Raw genomic sequence first — 19,595 nt, 5'->3', positions numbered from 1 at the left:
GTCCAAAAGAGTGAAAAGCAGCTCGGCCAGTTGCTAAAAGTAACCTCTGGAGTTTGTAAACTCCAAGCACTCAATCCGCGCTGGAATTTGAGGTCCTTGTGATTTAACACATTGGCTCTGATATATTCAGATTATTTATATTTTTTCTGGAAATGACACTTGAAGATTTTTTTTTATATATATATATATATATATATATATATATATATATATATATATATATATATATATATATATATATATATATATATATATATATATATATATATTTATATATATATATATATATATATATTTATATATTTATATATATATATATATATTTATATATATATATATTTAAGAACTTGACTGTGTATGCTCATTGGGAAACTGCTATAATGCATTCACGGCAGCAGATGGCAGCAAGTGTTTGTAAAATGAGGATTCTCTCACCAGTTTTAGTTTTGACATAGTTGACTGAACCGTAGATATATTGCTCTGCCATTACTGCACACTGTTAACGGCTAAAGAGAAGAGAAGCAACAAGGTATCTTTTTTTGGACATTTTGACATGTCATAGTAAGAAAAGCTTGGGTGTAAATCATAAAATGAGTTATGTCTGCTTTCCATTTTTCTGTTTCAATTGTAGGGTCTAAAGTAGCTAAACTGTCACTTACTTGCTTAGTTATTAGTAACACCTGCTTTATAGCATGACAAGTCAGAATGTTTGCTGTGAAAGGGCCATTTACATTCTGGGGCTAGGTCTTCGTAGTTTTGGGTCAAGTGTGCAACGTTGTCAACTAAAATAATAATCATACCAAAGATTCTCGTAGGACTACTCAGTGGTTTAACCTTCATTGCTTTACTAATGTCCCAGTAAGTCGTTTCGTAGGGTCTGACCCTTCAGTTGACTTTAGCCCGCTATTATATCAGGGTAGGATACTGGAGGGGTAGAATAAATAGTTCAAATGATATGGACTAATACAAACCCTTTTGACCAAGCAGTCAATAAGCATAGAGAAAAGCTCACCCAAGAGCAATTTCCCCCTGTCATGTGACCAGAGGGTAACAGGTGTGAGTGTGTGACCATCACCTTGCCATGCAGAGCACTCCTACAGCATGTTTCTCACCTCTGTGGAAAAATGTGTCCGCATGTGTGTTTGTTGTTGTTTTTTTTATGTGTAAAATTCAAAAAAATGTTTATTGTAGTTTTGTTGTGTTTCCCTGCTACAGCATCTGCATATTCGGAAGGCCCAGGTGAGTATGACCTGTGGGGGAGTTTGGCTACTGAAAAAATGATAAGCCAAAATCATGTTTTACAAACCCAATGTAGTCTCTCACCTTCTCTTTTGTTCTTGTTTTCTAGGAGTTGTACTTTCTGAGAATGCAAAGGGACAGAGAAAAAATGGAGAGAACCAAGTCAGAAGACAATTATCAGGTATTGCTTTGTGTCTTTGGCGCAATGTGAAAAATATTTAGGACATTATCAGTCATTTGTATTTTAATAATTAAACACAACTCTTGGAGAGGCGTGTTTCTACGTGTTGTGCATACTAAATTCAAATCAACCAATGGTCTCTGTGTATGTTTGTGTTTGTGTGTGGTTGGTGGTTACACCTCTGTTTGGTGTAGTGTAAGAGGAAGTTGAGGGTGTGTGTGGCAACATGCAACAGAGCGGACTACTCCAAACTGGCCCCCATCATGTTTGGGATCAAAGGCCACCCTGACGAGTTTGAACTGGAAGTCGTGGTACTTGGCTCACATCTCATTGATGACTACGGGTATGACGGCATCCTTTAAATAAAATAAAAAAATTGTTGCAAAAGTTCAAAAACTGCTTGAAATGCATTAGCCAACGCAACAGTCCATAATTGCCACGGTACGTCCCGCTCCGCAGGAACACTTTCCGTATGATCGAGCAGGATAACTTTGACATCGGCTCCAAGCTCCACACCATTGTGAGAGGAGAGGATGAGGCGGCCATGGTGGAGAGCGTTGGGCTGGCACTTGTGAAACTCCCTGATGTCCTACAGAGGCTGCGCCCTGACATCCTGGTTGTCCATGGCGACCGTTTTGACGCGCTGGCCCTAGCAACTGCTGCAGCGCTGATGAACATTAGAATACTTCACCTAGAGGGAGGCGAGGTGAGGAGGCGGAGCTTGAATATATAAGAAGTACTGTGATTAATGTCACACATTTACTTTCATGCAGCACTACACACAGTGTGTTTAGTGTGCGGTAATACCCTTTCTTACCTTTTTGAAGCTTTGAAGTTTTTAAAATAATTGTTACCAAATAACATACAGCATCTCTTCTCTCCCCTTTCCCCAGGTGAGTGGTACAATCGATGACTCAATCCGCCACTCCATTAGTAAACTGGCCCATTACCACGCCTGCTGCACACGCAGGGCAGAGCAGCACCTCATCGCCATGTGCGAGGACCACTCTCGCATCCTGCTTGCCGGCTGCCCCTCGTATGATAAGCTGCTGTCATCAAATCACAGAGACGACTACATGGATATCATCAAGAGCTGGATGGGTAGGTGGGAATACAGTCTTGGGGCAGAAATAAAGTGTGAGACTTTAGAGTTTGTTTGTATGTCATGTTCAAGGTTTAATTAATGTTGCAGGTGACCCGGTGCAGGAGTGTGACTACATTGTGGCTTTGCAGCACCCGGTTACCACGGACATCCAGCACTCCGTTAAGATCTACGGGCTGATGCTGGATGCCCTGCTCTCCTTCAACAAAAAGACCCTCATCCTCTTCCCTAACATTGACGCTGGTTAGTTTCACTTCCTGATCCCTTTTAGTTAGTTTTTTCTTGGCTCCTATCTCACTTGGCCAAACCACTTTCCTATGCAAACAGGAAGTAAAGAGATGGTGCGTGTGATGCGAAAGAAGGGAATAGAGCAGCACCCCAACTTCCGGGCAGTGAAGCACATTCCCTTTGAGCAGTTCATCCAGCTGGTGAGCCACGCCGGCTGCATGATCGGAAACAGCAGCTGTGGGGTACGAGAGGCAGGAGCCTTTGGCACGCCCGTCATTAACCTGGGAACGAGGCAAACTGGTCGAGAAACGGGTATGTATGATTATACACTTGCTGACTCTGCCATATTTGCAGTCTGACAGACAAAGCTCAAAAGATGGATTACATACCTAATGAGGTATCTCACTTGCTGAAGTATGGGAAAGCTCTGCCAAAGTTAATTATATGTCTGCTCATACAGCTTTTTTTAAGCTTTACAAAATGTGTTCATACAGACAGTTTTAGTTCATTATTGTTATTGTTCTTCTGAATTGTTATTAAGTTATTGTTCTGAATATTAGAGGATTAAGACAAACGTTCTGCTAAGGTATTATTAGCGATTACAAAGCGAGCATTACTCTGTTAAATAAATCTGCCTCGGGGCTTGGCGGCCGTGTTGATGACGTTTCTGTCTCCGCCAGGTGAAAATGTTCTCCATGTCAGAGATGCCGACACTCAGAATAAGATCTACCACGCTCTGGAGCTGCAGTTTGGAAAGAGATACCCCTGGTATGACCAACTACTGCCTGTCTGTCTTACTGGGTCTTTGTCCTCCAGTACGTCTCTCGAGATCACTGAATGCTTTTTTTTTATTCCTGTTTCTAAAAGCAGTGGTTCTTTAATCTAAGCAGACGTTACAACAACAAGTGAAACGTTAAGTTGGAGTTAAACATCATCCAACTCCTGTCACAACTTTCTACTTTGTACGTAGTTTTATTTACTGCGCTACGTTAAAGGGCTACAGGACTACAAAATGATCTACCTGTTCGTCTATTGTCTCCATTCGAGTGTTTAAAATTACCTTTTCACACAATCTCTGGCTAACACACATAATATTGAGGATTGAAATAAGAGTAAGCGCTGGAAAAATGTCTCCCTCAACATTAATCATTGAGGTGTGGCAGTTTTAGCCCCTAGAGATCTGTGAGACAATGGTGCCCTGCCTCTAGAAGACTGTGTGAATGCTACATTTAAGTACAGGACTGATGCTCTTCATTCCTTAGAAGCAATGTAAGAATGTTTACATTCTAAAATGTGAAAGTAGACATGAACTCTGGCGCACTTCTGTTTCCCATCAGCTCTAAGATTTATGGCGACGGCAACGCAGTTCCTCGTATTCTCAAGTTTTTACGGACCATTGACCTGGATGAGCCGCTCCAGAAGACTTTCTGTTTCCCCCCGGTAAAAGACTGCATCTCCCAGGACATCGATCACATCCTGGAGACACAGAGCGCTCTGGCTATTGACCTGGGAGGGACCAACCTCAGGGTGGCGATCGTCAGCATGAGGGTATGCTGCAAAGTCTCTGTAATCCTTTCGCCATAGATATTTTTCATTATTTTTACCCCGTTGGCATTATGAAAGTGTTTCCTTTCAAATGGTTATCAATACAGCTATGATTCAAATCAAAACTTTTAAAAGTCGAAGATGTGATGAAGCATGATTTATAGGAGCTAAGAATCTAACAGATACTTTGTCTTCATTGTGATTCAGTTTGGGCCTCAGTTTTTCTATCTGCTATATAAAACCTGCTTAATCTGCTAATCTTCCATTTTCTTTCCCTGTCACCACTCTGTCTTTATCCCCCTTCACTACCTCCCTCTCTGTCCAGGGTAAAATAGTAAAGAAGTATACTGAGCCCAATCCAAAGGGCTTCCAGGACAGGATGCAGCTCATGTTGAAGATGTGCGCAGATGGCATGCGGGACTCGGTCTCCCTCAACTGTAGAATCCTCGGTGTTGGTAAGAAAAGAAAACACACACTCGCATTAATGAATGAAAATGGTCTGGCGTTATCTATTATCCAACTATCATCTCATTGCTCCTCTAAAATCTTAGGAGTTTCCACTGGGGGGCGTGTAAACCCCCAAGAAGGAGTGGTCCTGCACTCCACAAAGCTGATCCAGGAGTGGTCCTCCGTGGACCTGAGGACGCCCATCTCCGACGCACTGCACCTGCCTGTCTGGGTGGACAACGACGGCAACTGTGCTGCGTTGGCTGAGAGGAAGTTTGGTCACGGAAAGGGGTTGGAGAACTTTGTCACTGTCATCACAGGAACAGGTGAGTCAGGAGCAGGGCGTCCATATCACTCACTGCTGGCTCAGAACAAAGACAAAGTAGAAGTGCAACTGATTGCAAAGTTTCCAGGCAAAAGAGTATTGTTGTGGTCTCTCTCCTTAAGGTAACAGGTAGTCAAGTTTCAGACAATTGCAATGTTAATCTAGTCTGCTTTGTTTATCCTGAACAGCAGCATTCATCATGTTTGCTTTGGAAATTGCAGCTTGTGGTCAACTAGGGTGTTTGGGGAATGTTAGTCCAACATACACTAGATCTGGTCTTTCTGGGGACATATTGATGCCTATCAAGGCTTTTTTTAAATGATTCTACAGTTTAGTGCCACATAGGAATAAAATAAATAAAGAATTTGCTACTGTCATAGTATATTTAATTTCTTAAGAAACCTGGTGTATGAGTGTATCAAACTGTGAGCCCTGTCACACAAAGCCAATTGTGATTTGAACGAAATGATGAGTTTATTGGACTGACTTACTTTAATTACTCAAATCAGTTGCTTAATTGCGCCTACTGATCGGAGGACGTAAATCTCTTGACTCTTTGTGTAGGTATCGGAGGAGGGATTATCCATCAGAACGAACTGATTCATGGCAGTACCTTCTGCGCTGCTGAGCTGGGCCACATCATGGTTTCATTAGAAGGCCCAGAGTGTTCGTGTGGCAGCAGAGGATGCATCGAGGCGTACGCGTCCGGCTTGGCTCTGCAGAAAGAGGCCAAAAGGCTGCACGACGGTGAGTGTTTTGTTTTTGTGTGTGTGCAACTTTAAGGAATGTGCCGAGACTCGACTATACCCATATGATTCAGAAAATAGCTCAGAAAGGTGCATCTTCTAAACATGTTGTGTTTAATAAACTAATTTCTTCCACTTTAGTTTAGGTCTTAGAATGTATGCCTTTGTTGAAATCTAGCATGATGGAGGAAAAAAACCCCGGTGTAGTGTTTTTGATAAGTTAATTAAATGTAGCTCCTTACATCTGACCTATATGTTGGTGTGTGTCTCTCAGAGGACCTGCTGATGGTGGAGGGGATGGATACAAAGCTCCCGGAGCCGATCACTGCTGCCCACCTCATCAACGCAGCCAGAATGGGGAACTACAAAGCCGAAGCTGTTCTGAACAAAGGTCAGAGCACTTAACAAAAGAACAGAAAATAGTCCAACGCTTTCCATTGTTGGACAAAATGAGTGTAATTTTCCTCTTGCCCTCGACCGTCCTTCATAGTTCATACACGGTTGCTCATACAATCTTTAATTACAATAAGAGAAAAGTCTCATTTCTATCTGTCTTCAACTTCCTCTCTCCAGCCTCCACAGCGCTCGGTGTGGGCATCATTAACATCCTCCACATGGTGAACCCCTCGCTGGTGATTCTGTCTGGAATCTTGGCCTCTTACTACCAGGCTCCAGTGCAGCACATCATCTCTCAGAGAGCCCTCATCTCCGCCCAGAACATCAAGGTTGTCACATCAGAGTTGGAGGAACCTGCTTTACTCGGAGCGGCCAGCATGGTGTTAGACTACGCAACCAGAAGGCTATATTGAAGGATATCGTCCTGATCCACGGAGGACTGCTCCCAACAAAAGGACGGGAAAACTGAAAGTAGTACTTGTAGATACATAAGCTAGACAGTGTCGATGCGTGCAAACCATCAGGTTGGTGGAAAGCAAAGGTTGAACAATTTGGAAAAACACGTATTCCTGTTGATAACCTCAATGAAGGCAGTTTTGCTTGTAGTGTCTACAAAAATACAAATTCCCAAGCCTGTAAGAATAATGCGGTCACCAGTCCAGGTGTCCAGTTCCAATCTGGATATGTCCTGTGTTAAGAGGGTCCAACGCATGGGCCAGAAATTCCATTCTTATCTACATAGTAAGGTCTGTTTTTTTAGCAATTAAGCTGTTCAGCATTTGAGTAAATGGCAATGCCATCTTCAAACCAAAATGACCCATACAGGGTAGGACTAACCCACTCGACTTTGATGTGATGTGGGTAGATGGAAAGTCTGTCATTATAGAAAGCTTGTATCAGATGTGACCAAAATATTGCAACATTCTCCTGCAGCTTCCTCTCAATTCACCTTAATTGCTTGCCGTCTCACTTTTCTATTAATGTTGTATATCTCATTCAATTTGGTCTATTTTTTTTTAGATAAGGGTAACTGTCAAGTTATTATGTTACATTTCCCCGTTAAATTATTTAAAAAATAAAAGATAATAATTACGTTTTTTAAAGATAATGCTTAATGTAGTTGGTGATCTTAAAAGCTTTCGGGGTAAGAAATATTTATTGAAAAATCAGTTGAAATACTATAATGAAATATTAAGGTAGCTAGTGTAAGGATGGCCAGAGGGTGAACCGTTTGCCTGTGTCAGGTCTTTAAAAAAAAAATGTTTTCATTACCACACACCTTGTGAAGATTCCAACTAATTTTGAAGTTTTCTTCGTGCCTTTCGAAGATATATTGTATCTCAAAGTGATTTAACATGTTTTGTATGTAATTAAATAATGTATTGTGCATTACATGCTGCTGTTTTTTACATTTTTTTATGAATTATTATTTTTATTTATTTTTTGGTTTAAGTCTAACTAAAGCCTCTGTCTTCCTACAAATCCTCATGACTGTTTGCAAAAGGCTGGTTCACAATACGGTAGCTCTTATTGGGTGTTTATGCAGCTTCTTAGTTTGATGTCTACGCAGATAAAGTGCAATTGTTACAAAGCTCATTCAAAACACAAATATCTTTGCGTTCAGTATTTAAAACATGTTTAGTGATTAATTAACTTAAATAAGAGACATGCAAAAAAAGAAGAAAAGTATGAGGAAATTAAAGAAATTTGATATTGGGGTGATGTGTTTTTGGGGGTCCAATGCTGCCGTTTCCCATTGCAAATTTTATGTTAACAGTGACTGCCCCGTTTCGCGATCTTGAATCCTGAGTCTCCTGATATTTAAACTGAATGAATAAACTTTTCACACAAGTACTTTTGCATCGAAACCGTGCTCAGCCAGTAAAAAAACATTAACACTAAGAAGCAGTATTTGAATATTCTACTGTAGTCCTCTCTAAATTTTACAGTCGCTTCTGGCCATTTAAAACTCAGTATTGCACCACTCACTCATCATGTAATGTGTGCACTGTGAGTCATATTCAGCCATGTTCCTCACTCGTCTAGTTATTTTAATGATGTTTAATGTCTGAATTACAATCATAAAAAGTTAAATTACAACACAATTTCTTTCTTTTAAAAATGAATTCCCATCAAGCATTTATCTTGAGTGTACTTTTCAGGAAATAAGGAGCCAGGTCATCATCTAGTCCTACATAAGATATTTCTTTATTAGACCCGCAGTGGGGCAATTTACAAGACTACAGCAGCAAATGGGGTAAAATGTAAGAGACACATAGTAAAAAATAAAAACAAGTAATATAAATAATAAACAGCAGAGAAATCCATAATAACTGAATATTATATGTGTATTTATATTGCACAGGTTGAAGGGATTGAAGTGTTTTTGTGGTCTACTGGGACCTCAGCTGGTTGTGCAGCCTGGCAGCAGCAGGGAGGATGGACTTGTGGTACCTCTCCTTTACACACCTAGGACAAGTTTATTTAGTCTCTTCCTGTCAGCTGTTGAGATGCTGCTGTTCCAGCAGACCACTCCATAGAAGATGGCTGATGCCGCCACCGAGTCAAAGAAGGTCTTCAGGAGTGCTCCCTGCACTCCAAAAGACCTGTCTCCTCAACAGATAGAGTCTGCTCTGACCCTTTTTGTAAACTGCATGAGTGGGATCAGTCCAGTCCACTTTATTGTTCAAGTGAATACCAAGGTACTTATACAATTCTACAATCTAAATGTCCATCCCCTGGATGTCCACTTAAATCCCAAGATTTAGAAAATGTAGATGTTACAGTTCTGTACTTCTGTAAAATGCTCACCTGTATCAGCAACAACTGGATGCATATGTTTGGTCCTTATGATTGTTACATGCAGCAACACAGGTTTTCAGCTTAGAGCAAAAGGCTATAGTTTGTAGTTGTGTTTAGATGGTTTGATGTTTATGATAGTTGATAGTTGGCAAATTCTAGCTTTGAAGTAGGCTAATGTAGCACTGGGTCCCTCAACAATGTTTGAGTCGCACTGCTATTGTTCTATTTTCATAACATTTACATTTACTCCCAGCTACAGACATCTCGAGTCAGTTGAGTGCTTGTTTGTCACCTGAGCCCTTTGAGATTTTCAGAGCTGTTAATAATTAACTACCATGACATTGTGTTTGGGCCGGACACTACAGATGCCTAGGTGCTCTACCAGCTTTAAAGATAAATAAATATATATATATTAAAAAATATATATATATCCACAGTCAGAAACGTTATATATATATATATATATATATATGTTGCCTATAAAACGTTTCTGACTGCGGATTTTCAGCACAGTTCTGACAGCTCGTAGCAGGTCACGGGACTCGTCGCTGGAGCGTTTACAGATGTGATTGGTTCCATTTCGAGGTAGCTGCTTTCTGATTGGTGTTCTGTGTTATCAATCAACCATCCTGGTTTGTGATTGGTTATTCTTACGTTTCCGCTTCGCTTCTTTTTTTCTTCTTCTTAGTCTTTCTTTTCGTTGAGCTAGCTAGTCGGTTTCGGTCCACGGCTACACCTGATCACAGTCTCTCACGTTTATCCTCTCACAAGTACTCACAACATGGATGATTTTGACATGCTGAACGCGCCCCCGGCTGGAAACGGCGTCGGCTCCGATGAAGACCCCGCTGCCGCGTTCTTGGCCCAGCAGGAGAGCGAAATCGCGGGGATTGAAAACGACGAAGGCTTCAGCATCCTGGACAGCGGAGAGGTCCCCTCGTCGCTGGGAGACTCTAACGGTGGGTGGCCGTTGTGGTCAAGCAGGACCGGTTTCCCGTTCAACATTCATAGTGTCCGTCTAGTTAGGTCATGTTGGGGTCACTTCACTTAAATCCTAATTTGGTCCTAAATGCACACTGAAGGTTAATGCGTTGTGGTCAGCTAGCTAATGTTTGCTTAGCTAGCAAATTAGCCAAGTGGGTTTATAGCTAGCGGTAACGTAAACCTACGGTAACGTAAACCTGCGGTAACGTAAACCTTCAACGCTGTGTACAATTGACAAATGTAAATGAAAACGTGATAACGTTCATGTTTTTCCCGTGACGATCCAAGCGTTTCTCAAATGAATGAAACCGTCAACGTTTGATAACATCAGATCTGGGGTCAGCGGTCTCGGTTGGGTCGTTCATTGCTTCCCACTACTTTCTGGCTGCGCGACATTTTGCCACAACCGTGTCATGCTAGTTGCAGCCAAAGTATGAAATTGATGGAGCTTAACGACCTTTGGCCCGCAATGCCTCGTTTCCTTAATGTAGCTTCGTTGTGGTTTAGCAAGTAGTTAGTCAGAAGTGCTGACACCACATTACGAAATATGTGTGTATGCCAATCTTGAGGATTCAGCATAGTAAACGATTCCCATTTAGCCAACGTATTGTCATAATATAGTTTTGTTTGTGTGCTTGATTACTAACTGCTATTTTTCTTGTATGTTTGCAGATGCTGCTGTCAACGGAGAGATTCATGTGGTAATACTTTCTCACATTTCGGTCTTCACAATTTCTTCCCTTACATTTTTTTACCCGTCCAATTATTTTGTCCTGGTGTTTGTTCCTCTGTATTGTCTGTGGATTGTGAGACTTTGTGAGCATAATAAAGCTGTCAAAGCTCACATATGACCAAACATCTTTGATCTTCTCTTAATGTAGATATTTTGGCCATCACTCTTATCCGTATTTGTAGCGTTGTGCCTGTGAATTATATTGCTGAGATCTCGGAGCATGGCGACCTTGCTTAAAAGAAGTCAGATGCGTGTAGAAACAGCCAGGTGATTGTGCAGGTTGTAAACAAGCCAAAAGTAGAATCAGATTATCTACTCAACTTTATTTGAACGTAAAACAGAAAGATGGCCCAACTGAAACACTCATGTACAGAAAGAAAGGTAGGAAAGTTGAACCAGGAAGTCGGCCTGTGAATTGTAATGAATGTTAACAGTGTATAGATTTATTTTCTTTTCTTTTTTTTTTCCTTTCTCTCAAACTTTTGGGTAGCATGGTGGTTGGTTTAAAACCTGTCTGTTTGTGTTTCTTCTTGGATCATCTGACTTCATGTTCCCAGGTTTTGTAAATTTAGAGAAACATCATTATTATTATTATTATTACTGAAAGTGCATCAATTCTGCAGCTTTCTCCTGAATATATTTAAAACACATTTGTAGTATTTTTAAAGGGTGGTGTGGAAAATGCTTGTTTCCTTTTAGCACTAGTTGTCAGAGTTCAGTGCTGACCTCAGAGGTTTAAATATCTAGCTGTTAGATTCACTCCAACTTCCTTTTCCTGGGCTGTCATTGCAACATTGTTGCCTTTTGCACTGTCAGGACTTCTTTCTGGCAGCGAGACCGACAAAGCTGATAAAACTCAAAGTTGCCCACATTTTCATTTTACTAAAGCCCCTCAAACAGGATACATCTCACTTTTAAGAACAGTCATCCTAAGTGTATATTGGAGGGATGAATAATTCAGGATGAGAATGTTTCTTCACCATATCTGTGTATTAATAGAGCAGATTTCTGTGAAGTAGCACCGTTATCTCTGAATATATCCTTTGTTTCTCAGGAAAGCAACGGTCCATCTGACGCCTATGCAGCCATTTCCAATGCTGACCGGCTGCAGGCTGAACCTGAAAGCCTACGCAAGTGGAGGGAGGAGCAAGGCGAGCGGCTGGAGTTGCTAGGTAAGCACAGACAGTACAGACCACTGCTCTTAGAAGTAAAGGTTGTTATCATGAGCTCTATGCCGAGCCTTTTTCAATAGCATGTCATGCCCACTCATTCATATCATTGTCCCCTGCTGCCGTGTTCACCTTCCCATCTGCCTCTTCACTTCTTTATTGCTAATCTCCACGCTGATCTTCTTCCCTAGATGAGAACTCTCTGAAGCAGGAGTCAGAGTGGAAGGAGAAAGCCAAGGTAGAGCTGGAAGAGTGGCACGCCAGGCAGAACGAGCAGCTGGAGAAAACCAAAACCAATAACAGGTACAGAGGGGTAGAAACAGGAAACAAGGAACAATGGAAACAATTGTGTCTGGACAAAAAAAGCCAAGATGATTATATGGAGGATCCGCAAAAAGTTTATAGACTTAAAAACAGTTGTTCAGTAGTTGCCGCAGTCTCGGCTTCACTCACAGATGAGCTGAGTATTAAAGTTTGACTCCAGAAACGGAAACGGGTCCACATTAGCCTTGAGGTCCCAAAAAGACAGTGTGGTGCTGTGCCAACACGTCAAAGTTCCTATACTTTGCTGACCCAAACCGTGCAGTCAGCAGCTTTACTCTTGGACAATAATGTGAAGTCAAGCCTTTTTCTTGAGGGGGGCAACCTCAGATGCTCCAGTAGATGAGCCAAGAGCATGATGATATCATAGTTTATGCTTTCTCTCTCTCTCTCTCACACACTCACACACTCACACTCACACTCACACTCACACTCACACACACACTCACACTTCAGTCGTCTTCCAACATGTATTGTTTCCCAGCCCAACACATTGTTCAGTTTCACAATCTTTAGACTTCTGCTTATGGTTAGGCTAAAGTAAGATCTTACTGTGCACTGTTTGTATGATGTTTATAGTATTATCTTAGATTTACTCCACCTGGTCATACCTGTGTGAGAGACAATCTACAGGGCTCTTTGAACTCGCTGTGGGTTTGGCTTCCTCTTATTTCAGTGAAACGGAGTGGTAGTAACTAAGAAGTAACTAAGAATTAGCTTTGAGCATGTGAAAATCCTCAGACAAATTACTTTGTAGACTGGTTTAGTCGCTCATCATTTTTGGCGCGTAGCTTAATTGGCAACGCTTCTGTCTCGGTTTCTCTTGCGCTGTAATGTAGCCCTGCTGCCTTATTAATAATAAACTACGTGCGGTCAGGACTCCCTACTCATCTGGCAGCCCAGTCTGTGTTACTGGTGAACAATCTTTTCACATGGATGGTCTTTGTCTGGGACAAATGAATAACTGACATACAAATGAAGAGGAGTTAAGACTGCAACTAACAAATATGTTCATCATTAATCCAATTCTTCTTTTCCAAACTAATCAATTAATCACTTGGTTTATAGAGTGAATACAAAAGATGGATTCTGATCCCTCTAATGCAAAACACAGTTAAGCTAATTAGTCCTCTCATTAGAGAAGCTGTAATTAGTACATGTTTTTGGTATCGTCCATCGATTACTTAAGATCATTATTAACAGTTAGATATTGTGGGGATTCAATTAATTGAGTTCTGAAGGTGCTTTGACGTTGCTGTCTCCCTTATGGACTTAGTTTTGTAGGCGAAGAGCTGATGGTGTGTTACGGATCACCACAGACGCATATTTAAAGATTCAGGGAGGTTGGACCCAATCGACTGACAGCCTCTCTGAGCCTGTGAAACCACCCGGCGCGTTGATTTAGGAGTCCATACAAAACCCTGAGCCTTTGATGATATGCCTTAGCTCATTGTTGTGTGGTAACCTATGATGCTTGTCGTTTCCATCATCTTCTCTCTTTTACCGCTGTCTCTCTTCTCTCCTGCCTTCTTGCTGCTCTGTCGTTTGGGCGGATGTTTGTCCAGGGTGCTGGATGAAGACTTCTACAAGCAGCCCTTCTCTGAGCTCATTGGTTATGTGTATGTTGCTCCAACTAACATCCTCCCTTCTCACGTTTTTTGCTCCTCCTCTCCATTGTCATCAAGTCCGAGCATCCAACCATTGCCATCGTCTCATTACTAATTAGGGCAGTAGTTGCCTCCCCTTGTGGTGCCATTCTTTAGATTCATCTTAAGTTAAAATGTTTGATCTACTTTGATTTGGCATTGTGACATGCTTCATCTAGCTTTTCTTTCCTTTTCTTTTTTTAAATGTAATCCATAGTAACAATTCCCCCTCCCGCCCCCCAATATATATGCATGTAAATTGTGAGTTGGTGTCAGTCAGGAAATAATCCGTAAAGAGAATGACTGCATGCCACCACACTGCCACGCTTCTCAGGCACATCCGTGGAAATCAAAAGAATGATTTCATGACCTCGTTCACTTTTCACTTCCATTCTCTTTTCCTTCTTCATTTCAGCAAAACATTATGCAAACGCATGACATGAATTTCCAACAATTGACACTTGCTTACATTAATTCTATGAAGTGTTTTGTTTTCTACTTAACGCCTTTTTTATTTCTTTCCCCAAATTACTCTTCAAAATATATTATTCAGGAGTAGAATGCCTATAGATTTGTTTGAAGCAAGTGTGTTTTAATAGTTCCAAACTGTGTGAAGGTCAAGTTGTATTCCTTTTCTTTGCACTTTACTTGGAGGATTTTCTGCAGGTTTCAGAAACTCCAGTTGATGGCTTGTTTGGCCTTTTTTTTTAAAGAATATTTTATCATATTTTTTTAGCCTGCAGAAAGTTCATTATTAGTTTAGAGCAGTGGTTCTCAAACGTTTTGGCAAGAATCGGTGAGTCGCCAAGAATCTTGGCCGTCGCGTAACCTGTTAACGGCGTAACGTAAACATTTCCACAAAAGTACAGGCATTTCGCCATGTATTTATTAATGACGTTTTATGTCTGTGTCCTTTTGTACTATGTGAAGTTATCATGTTCATGGGGAGAGTGGTCGTCCTGAAACCACAAGGTAGCCGGTTTGATCCCTGTTCTTCCCATAGTTTGCATGTTGAAGTGTCCTTGAGCAAGACACTGAAGCCCCAGTTGCTCCCTGGGCGCCTCACAGCAGCACACTGCTCCTTAATTTTCTAAAGATTGGTAAAATGCAGAGATTAATAAAGGATTGTAAAAATAAATATGTATAATTTTTAAAAAAAATAATAATCTGCATTCCCTCGCGCCCCACCTGTAATACCTCCGTGCCCCACAGTTTGAGAACCACTGGTTTAGGAACATTAATCGCCTCTGCAGAAATACATTTTTGTTTTGTTTTTGTATCATTTTGGTTCCTCAGTTTATTTCCAAGTAGCATTGAACAGTTTGGAATTTGGGTTTCTTAAACCTGCAGCTATCACGTCTTGTGATAGGGAGTCCAGCACTCATTATCTCTCTTTCCTCTTCTTTTTGGAGCTGAATAAAAGTTACAGCAAAGATTTTACTGAAAACACCATCATTGGTCAGATCATGGTTACACAACTGCTTCAAACTGAACTGTGTGTTCATGCTTCGTATGTTAGCTGCTCTGTAGCGACTGCTGTCTGACACGATGACATGCTAATTTGCACAGCTAGCTGTCCAATAGGCCGAGCTGTGAAGCCTTTGGTTTGGCCAGGAAATGACTATTAAGCAGCCATAAAAGCTGCATTGTGGTGTGCACACTTTATTTCATATTATTATTCATCAGCTTTGGTTTCAGGGTCAAGGAGAGACCAAACCTTTGGCAGTGTTAAACTTTTATTATAAGTTATAGTTTAAAAATAGTTTTTTAATTACATAGCTAAAAGCTATCATATTTGGTTAGAATTTTTCCCTGATGAAAATCTTTCATCTTTCTTTTATTAGCTTGCTGCTTTAAAAACAAAAAAAATGGCATTACATTTCCATTGTATTTGTAAATAAATATTGATGTAAACCTGGTCATGTTATATGATGAGTTTATCTCTTAGGAAAAGAGGCATTTTGTTGTGTGTTTTTAAAAAAAAAAATGTATTATTTAAGTGCACATCTCAATGCAGTTTATGCAGCGTAACCTTTATACGGTGGATTGAACCTCGGCAGTGCTGGTGTATAATGACACTACATCCCACCACTTCCTTCTGCTCCTTCATTTGTTAGTGTGAGGGGCTCCAGGGACCTCATTTATAAGCATTCAGTAGGAACAGGCGGGCTTGTGTGATGTGAATACCACTTCCCACACAAATGTTGGGAATTAAAAGAAATGTGACAAGAATGAATGCGCCTGAAACGATGCCTACTTAGATTTGGAGGGAGTGGAAGCGACAAATGTTGTTAAATGAACTGCGTTAATGTCTCGAGATGAGGTACTATTGCTCGTAGGGGAGCTTTTGAACATTCGTTTTTTTTAAATCCACACAGTTCTATAAATGAGATCCCGGGCCATAATATCCTTCTCTGTGTGTTACTGACAGAAATATGGCATGAAGCCCAAATCACCAAACCAAAGGCTCCACTGACTGCATAATGATTTTGAACACTGTTGAAGAAAAAAAGATGGTTGCTTGTGCATGCTGGCTTTCAACATCTGCATTAAGCTCATTTTTGTTGTCTTTCATTTCACCCCCCTCCTCTCTCTTTCTCTCTCTTCTAAATTCTGACTTGTGAAACTGTTTCTCCCTGTTTTCTTTTCCTATGCACCTTAAAGCACACACATTAACCATCCTTGCTACCGCCTAGACCAGTTAAGTAAAACAATGAAACCCCAGAACCTCCAAATACTTTATATTTTCCAAAGGGGATCAATGCAGTGCTGTGTGTATGTTAGATCACTGTATGATGCACAGTCTAATATCCCGACAGTTAGATCCACTGCCTAGATAGAGGTTTGTTATAATGTCCCTTCTGTGATGTCGTGGTCCTCTAGTCCCTTCTGTGTATTTGTGGTGACGGTGAATGTTCATTGGCTTCTCATCCCCATTTGGCTTTGTGTACTGTGTCGTAGTTGGTAGCCGAGTTTGTGCTTGCAGGTTGGGTGGGAAGTAGAAAAGAATCCTTGTAAGTAGAAAAGTATTACGGCAGTGGAATGATTACTATGTTTGTGGGTTGGGTGTGATGAGGGCTTACTGTACATTTGTTTAGCCATAATCTGTGGCTTGCATCTCAAAATGTCTTGCGATAGTGGCACTGATCCATTTTCAGATTTAAGTTTGGTCTTCTTCCTTTTTAAATTTGTGTTTTTAAGTTCAAGTGATGTGGTAAGTCCTCCAGTGTAAATCTTCTTCTTCCTTATTTCTTTATTTTGGTTTGATAGATGGTTTAGAAACACCAAACCTTCACTAGGAAGACAGTAATTGATCTGCTCGACAATTACAACACATGCGATCAAAAAACACATTCTTTGCCACACCTCCAAATAGCCTGCTTTCCAGCTGCAGTGCATTGCAATGCATGGCCAAAGCCCAGGTTTGCTTAGTTGTTGTGGGCTTAGTTTAAAACTAACTTTGCAATAGTGTTTTTGTAATCAAGGCCAAATGTACAGATTAGCGTTTCATTCCTATACTTGGGTCTTGCTGTAGAAAAAGAACCATGTAAATATGCAACCACTGGGCAGGTTAAAGTGTAAGGGTGTGGGCACTGCCAGTTCTGTACTGAACTGCATTTTTAACCAACCAAAGATGCTTGTCAGACATTCCTTTGATTACTTTGTTCAGTTTTTGTTGTTTGGATTTATCATCAATGTGTTATATGCACCTCACTCAACTGTTGTGGAGAGTCGCATATGCAGGTGACTGTAATGTGTAAGCGGAGTTGGGGGCATGCCACTGGTATTGAAACTGTTGTAGTTTGTTGCTCTTCATGGGCCTAAAGACAGATGGATGTCCATCTCTGTGTGTTGACTGGGCCGTCCCGCCCTGAGGTAGACTCTGCTGAACCATCAAAGTCCCACCAAGCCGCACAAATAGATTGTAGTATGCTCAATATATTTGAGTACTATTTCTCAAATCATGTCAGACGGAAATTTTGACTTTAATTGAAAATATCTGACAAATGGATCATCAGGGACAAGACAGATCGTCTCACCTGGACTTGTGTGCGTTGGTGATCAGCAGAGGACTTCTTCGGAGCTGTATGTGTACTTTGGCGTGTCTTACTACTTCCCTCACTGATTGTTTGCTACTCCGTGTCCTTTCCTCCACCTGTCCCGTGTTTCTTGTAGGGCGGCTGAGGAGGCCATGATTTCCGATCTGGATGAGAACAACCCGGGCACGGAGTGGGAGCGGGTGGCCCGGCTCTGTGACTTCAACCCCAAGTCCAGCAAGCAGGCCAAAGATGTGTCCCGCATGCGCTCCGTCCTCATCTCCCTGAAGCAGGCCCCGCTAGTCCGCTAGGCGGCCCAGGCTGCTCGGGGGCGTCATTCCATTTCATCGTCTGTCACCACACACACCAACCAACCCAACGACCACAATCTGTATTCTGAAGACGAGGGGGCTTCCACCCGTCTGTCTGTCTCTCCCCCATCCTCACCCCCCCTCCCCCAGTGGAAGGATACAGGGGCCTACCCTCAGCTATCTCCACCTGGCAGGGCTGTAGAGATTAGCCTTGAAGCACCAGGGCCCCCCCGAAGGTTTTCACCTGTCCAGATCTTGTAATTCATCAATTCATCTTCCACGTTGTTTAACATACTGAGATCCGGGCCTGTTGGATCCACACCAGGTCTTGTGTTACAGTTTGTCTAAGGCTGGTAAGTTGGAAGGGTTGATGTTTGTTTAGGCTGACGGCTACACTCGACCTGCTTCACACAACACCTGAACAATATCATTCCAATGATGCTCTTCTCTCTTCCCCTGTCCGTGTCATGAATCCTTCTCTGACCCACGAGGGTTGATTGATGTGTAATGGTTTGTCTTTGTTTCCCATCCGTGCAAAAAAAAAGATCAGAATCTTTTTTTTTAAGGACCAAACTCAATGACAAAATTCCAAATTCAGTGTGTGTACTTTGAACTGTGTGTGTGTGTGTGTGTGTGTGTAGAGCCTGCTTGGGGCAAATTGTGTTCCAATCTATGCATTTCCTTTTGAAAAGCCTCTCCCCTCCAGTCAGGAACTAAACAAAGTCCAGTCATTACAATAAATATGACCTGTGTGTGTGTTTAAACCTCAACTGTGTGTGTGTGTGTGTGTGTGTGTGTATGTACTCTTATGCGTGTACCTATGTACATATACAGAAGGCAATATATATACAATATATAAAACGTTTATGTCACTGAAATTAGACAGTTGTGGTTTTGAAGAGAACTAGATCGTAGCCAGCTGTTGCTTGACCATGCGTGTTCATTGTCCATTTGATTTCAATATCAGTAAAACGTGACTGAAAACTGTCATCTTGTCATTCTTCAACTGGATATTTAATGTATGATTTTTTGTGGTCAGAATTGTGGCTGTCAACTGAAGGTTTCACAGGACTTCTAATCATTTCGCCCTTTATCTTTATTTTGTCGCCAACCAACCTTTTTACTAAAAAGAAGTGCAGTTACAAAATGGCAAACGCAGAATACACAGATTAAATGTGTGCGAGCACCTCGCCCTGATTTTGACAACTGTCAAATGTGGGGCGTGAAGAGACCTGCGGTCTTCTGCCTTCCCGGCTTGTAAAATGTCCTCTCAATGGAAACATTTCTCATATGTGGTATGAACATCATCGCTAGGTCTGCTGTATTTGAGAGGAAGGTTACTCACAACTGGTGTTAGGTTGTCCCCTAAGATTGTTCGAGGTG

General features: G+C 41.4%; 2 protein-coding genes across 4 annotated transcripts; both read left to right on the top strand.

Moving 5' to 3' along the window:
• The first annotated feature begins 1,215 nt into the window (after positions 1-1,215).
• Positions 1,216-7,548, top strand: gne (glucosamine (UDP-N-acetyl)-2-epimerase/N-acetylmannosamine kinase). Its single transcript, XM_079220020.1, has 14 exons — positions 1,216-1,239; positions 1,349-1,420; positions 1,615-1,763; positions 1,880-2,126; positions 2,314-2,521; positions 2,613-2,765; positions 2,850-3,062; positions 3,431-3,518; positions 4,088-4,298; positions 4,621-4,750; positions 4,847-5,068; positions 5,632-5,814; positions 6,088-6,204; positions 6,387-7,548. Exons 2-14 carry the CDS (start codon positions 1,367-1,369, stop codon positions 6,620-6,622), a joined length of 2,211 nt encoding a protein of 736 aa, XP_079076146.1. The 5' UTR covers positions 1,216-1,239; positions 1,349-1,366; the 3' UTR covers positions 6,623-7,548.
• Positions 7,549-9,729: 2,181 nt separating this feature from the next.
• Positions 9,730-19,193, top strand: clta (clathrin, light chain A). 3 transcript variants are annotated; one of them, XM_079220362.1, is made up of 7 exons: positions 9,730-9,970; positions 10,668-10,696; positions 11,783-11,900; positions 12,089-12,200; positions 13,784-13,837; positions 16,529-16,564; positions 18,041-19,193. In XM_079220362.1, exons 1-7 carry the CDS (start codon positions 9,793-9,795, stop codon positions 18,210-18,212), a joined length of 699 nt encoding a protein of 232 aa, XP_079076488.1. In that variant the 5' UTR covers positions 9,730-9,792; the 3' UTR covers positions 18,213-19,193. The 3 variants fall into 3 exon arrangements, with proteins under 3 accessions (XP_079076488.1, XP_079076489.1, XP_079076490.1); XM_079220363.1 differs by lacking the exon at positions 16,529-16,564; XM_079220364.1 differs by lacking the exons at positions 13,784-13,837; positions 16,529-16,564.
• The last annotated feature ends 402 nt before the right edge of the window (positions 19,194-19,595 follow it).

Source organism: Taurulus bubalis (assembly GCF_910589615.1).
Source record: "Taurulus bubalis genome assembly, chromosome: 6".
NCBI classification, from domain to species: domain Eukaryota; kingdom Metazoa; phylum Chordata; class Actinopteri; order Perciformes; family Cottidae; genus Taurulus; species Taurulus bubalis.
This window is presented reverse-complemented; position numbering and strand designations above follow the sequence as displayed.

What these genes read in the sequence shown, in the direction of transcription:
- gne (XM_079220020.1), top strand. Translation starts at nt 1,367, where the DNA reads ATGCAAAGGGACAGAGAAAAAATGGAGAGAACCAAGTCAGAAGACAAT. An exon ending in AGTCAGAAGACAATTATCAG is followed by an intron (nt 1,421 to 1,614) that starts GTATTGCTTTGT and finishes TGTTTGGTGTAG; the next exon opens with TGTAAGAGGAAGTTGAGGGT. An exon ending in TTTGGAAAGAGATACCCCTG is followed by an intron (nt 3,519 to 4,087) that starts GTATGACCAACT and finishes GTTTCCCATCAG; the next exon opens with CTCTAAGATTTATGGCGACG.
- clta (XM_079220362.1), top strand. Translation starts at nt 9,793, where the DNA reads ATGGATGATTTTGACATGCTGAACGCGCCCCCGGCTGGAAACGGCGTC. An exon ending in TCAACGGAGAGATTCATGTG is followed by an intron (nt 10,697 to 11,782) that starts GTAATACTTTCT and finishes TTTGTTTCTCAG; the next exon opens with GAAAGCAACGGTCCATCTGA. An exon ending in TCTGAGCTCATTGGTTATGT is followed by an intron (nt 13,838 to 16,528) that starts GTATGTTGCTCC and finishes TGCACCTTAAAG; the next exon opens with CACACACATTAACCATCCTT.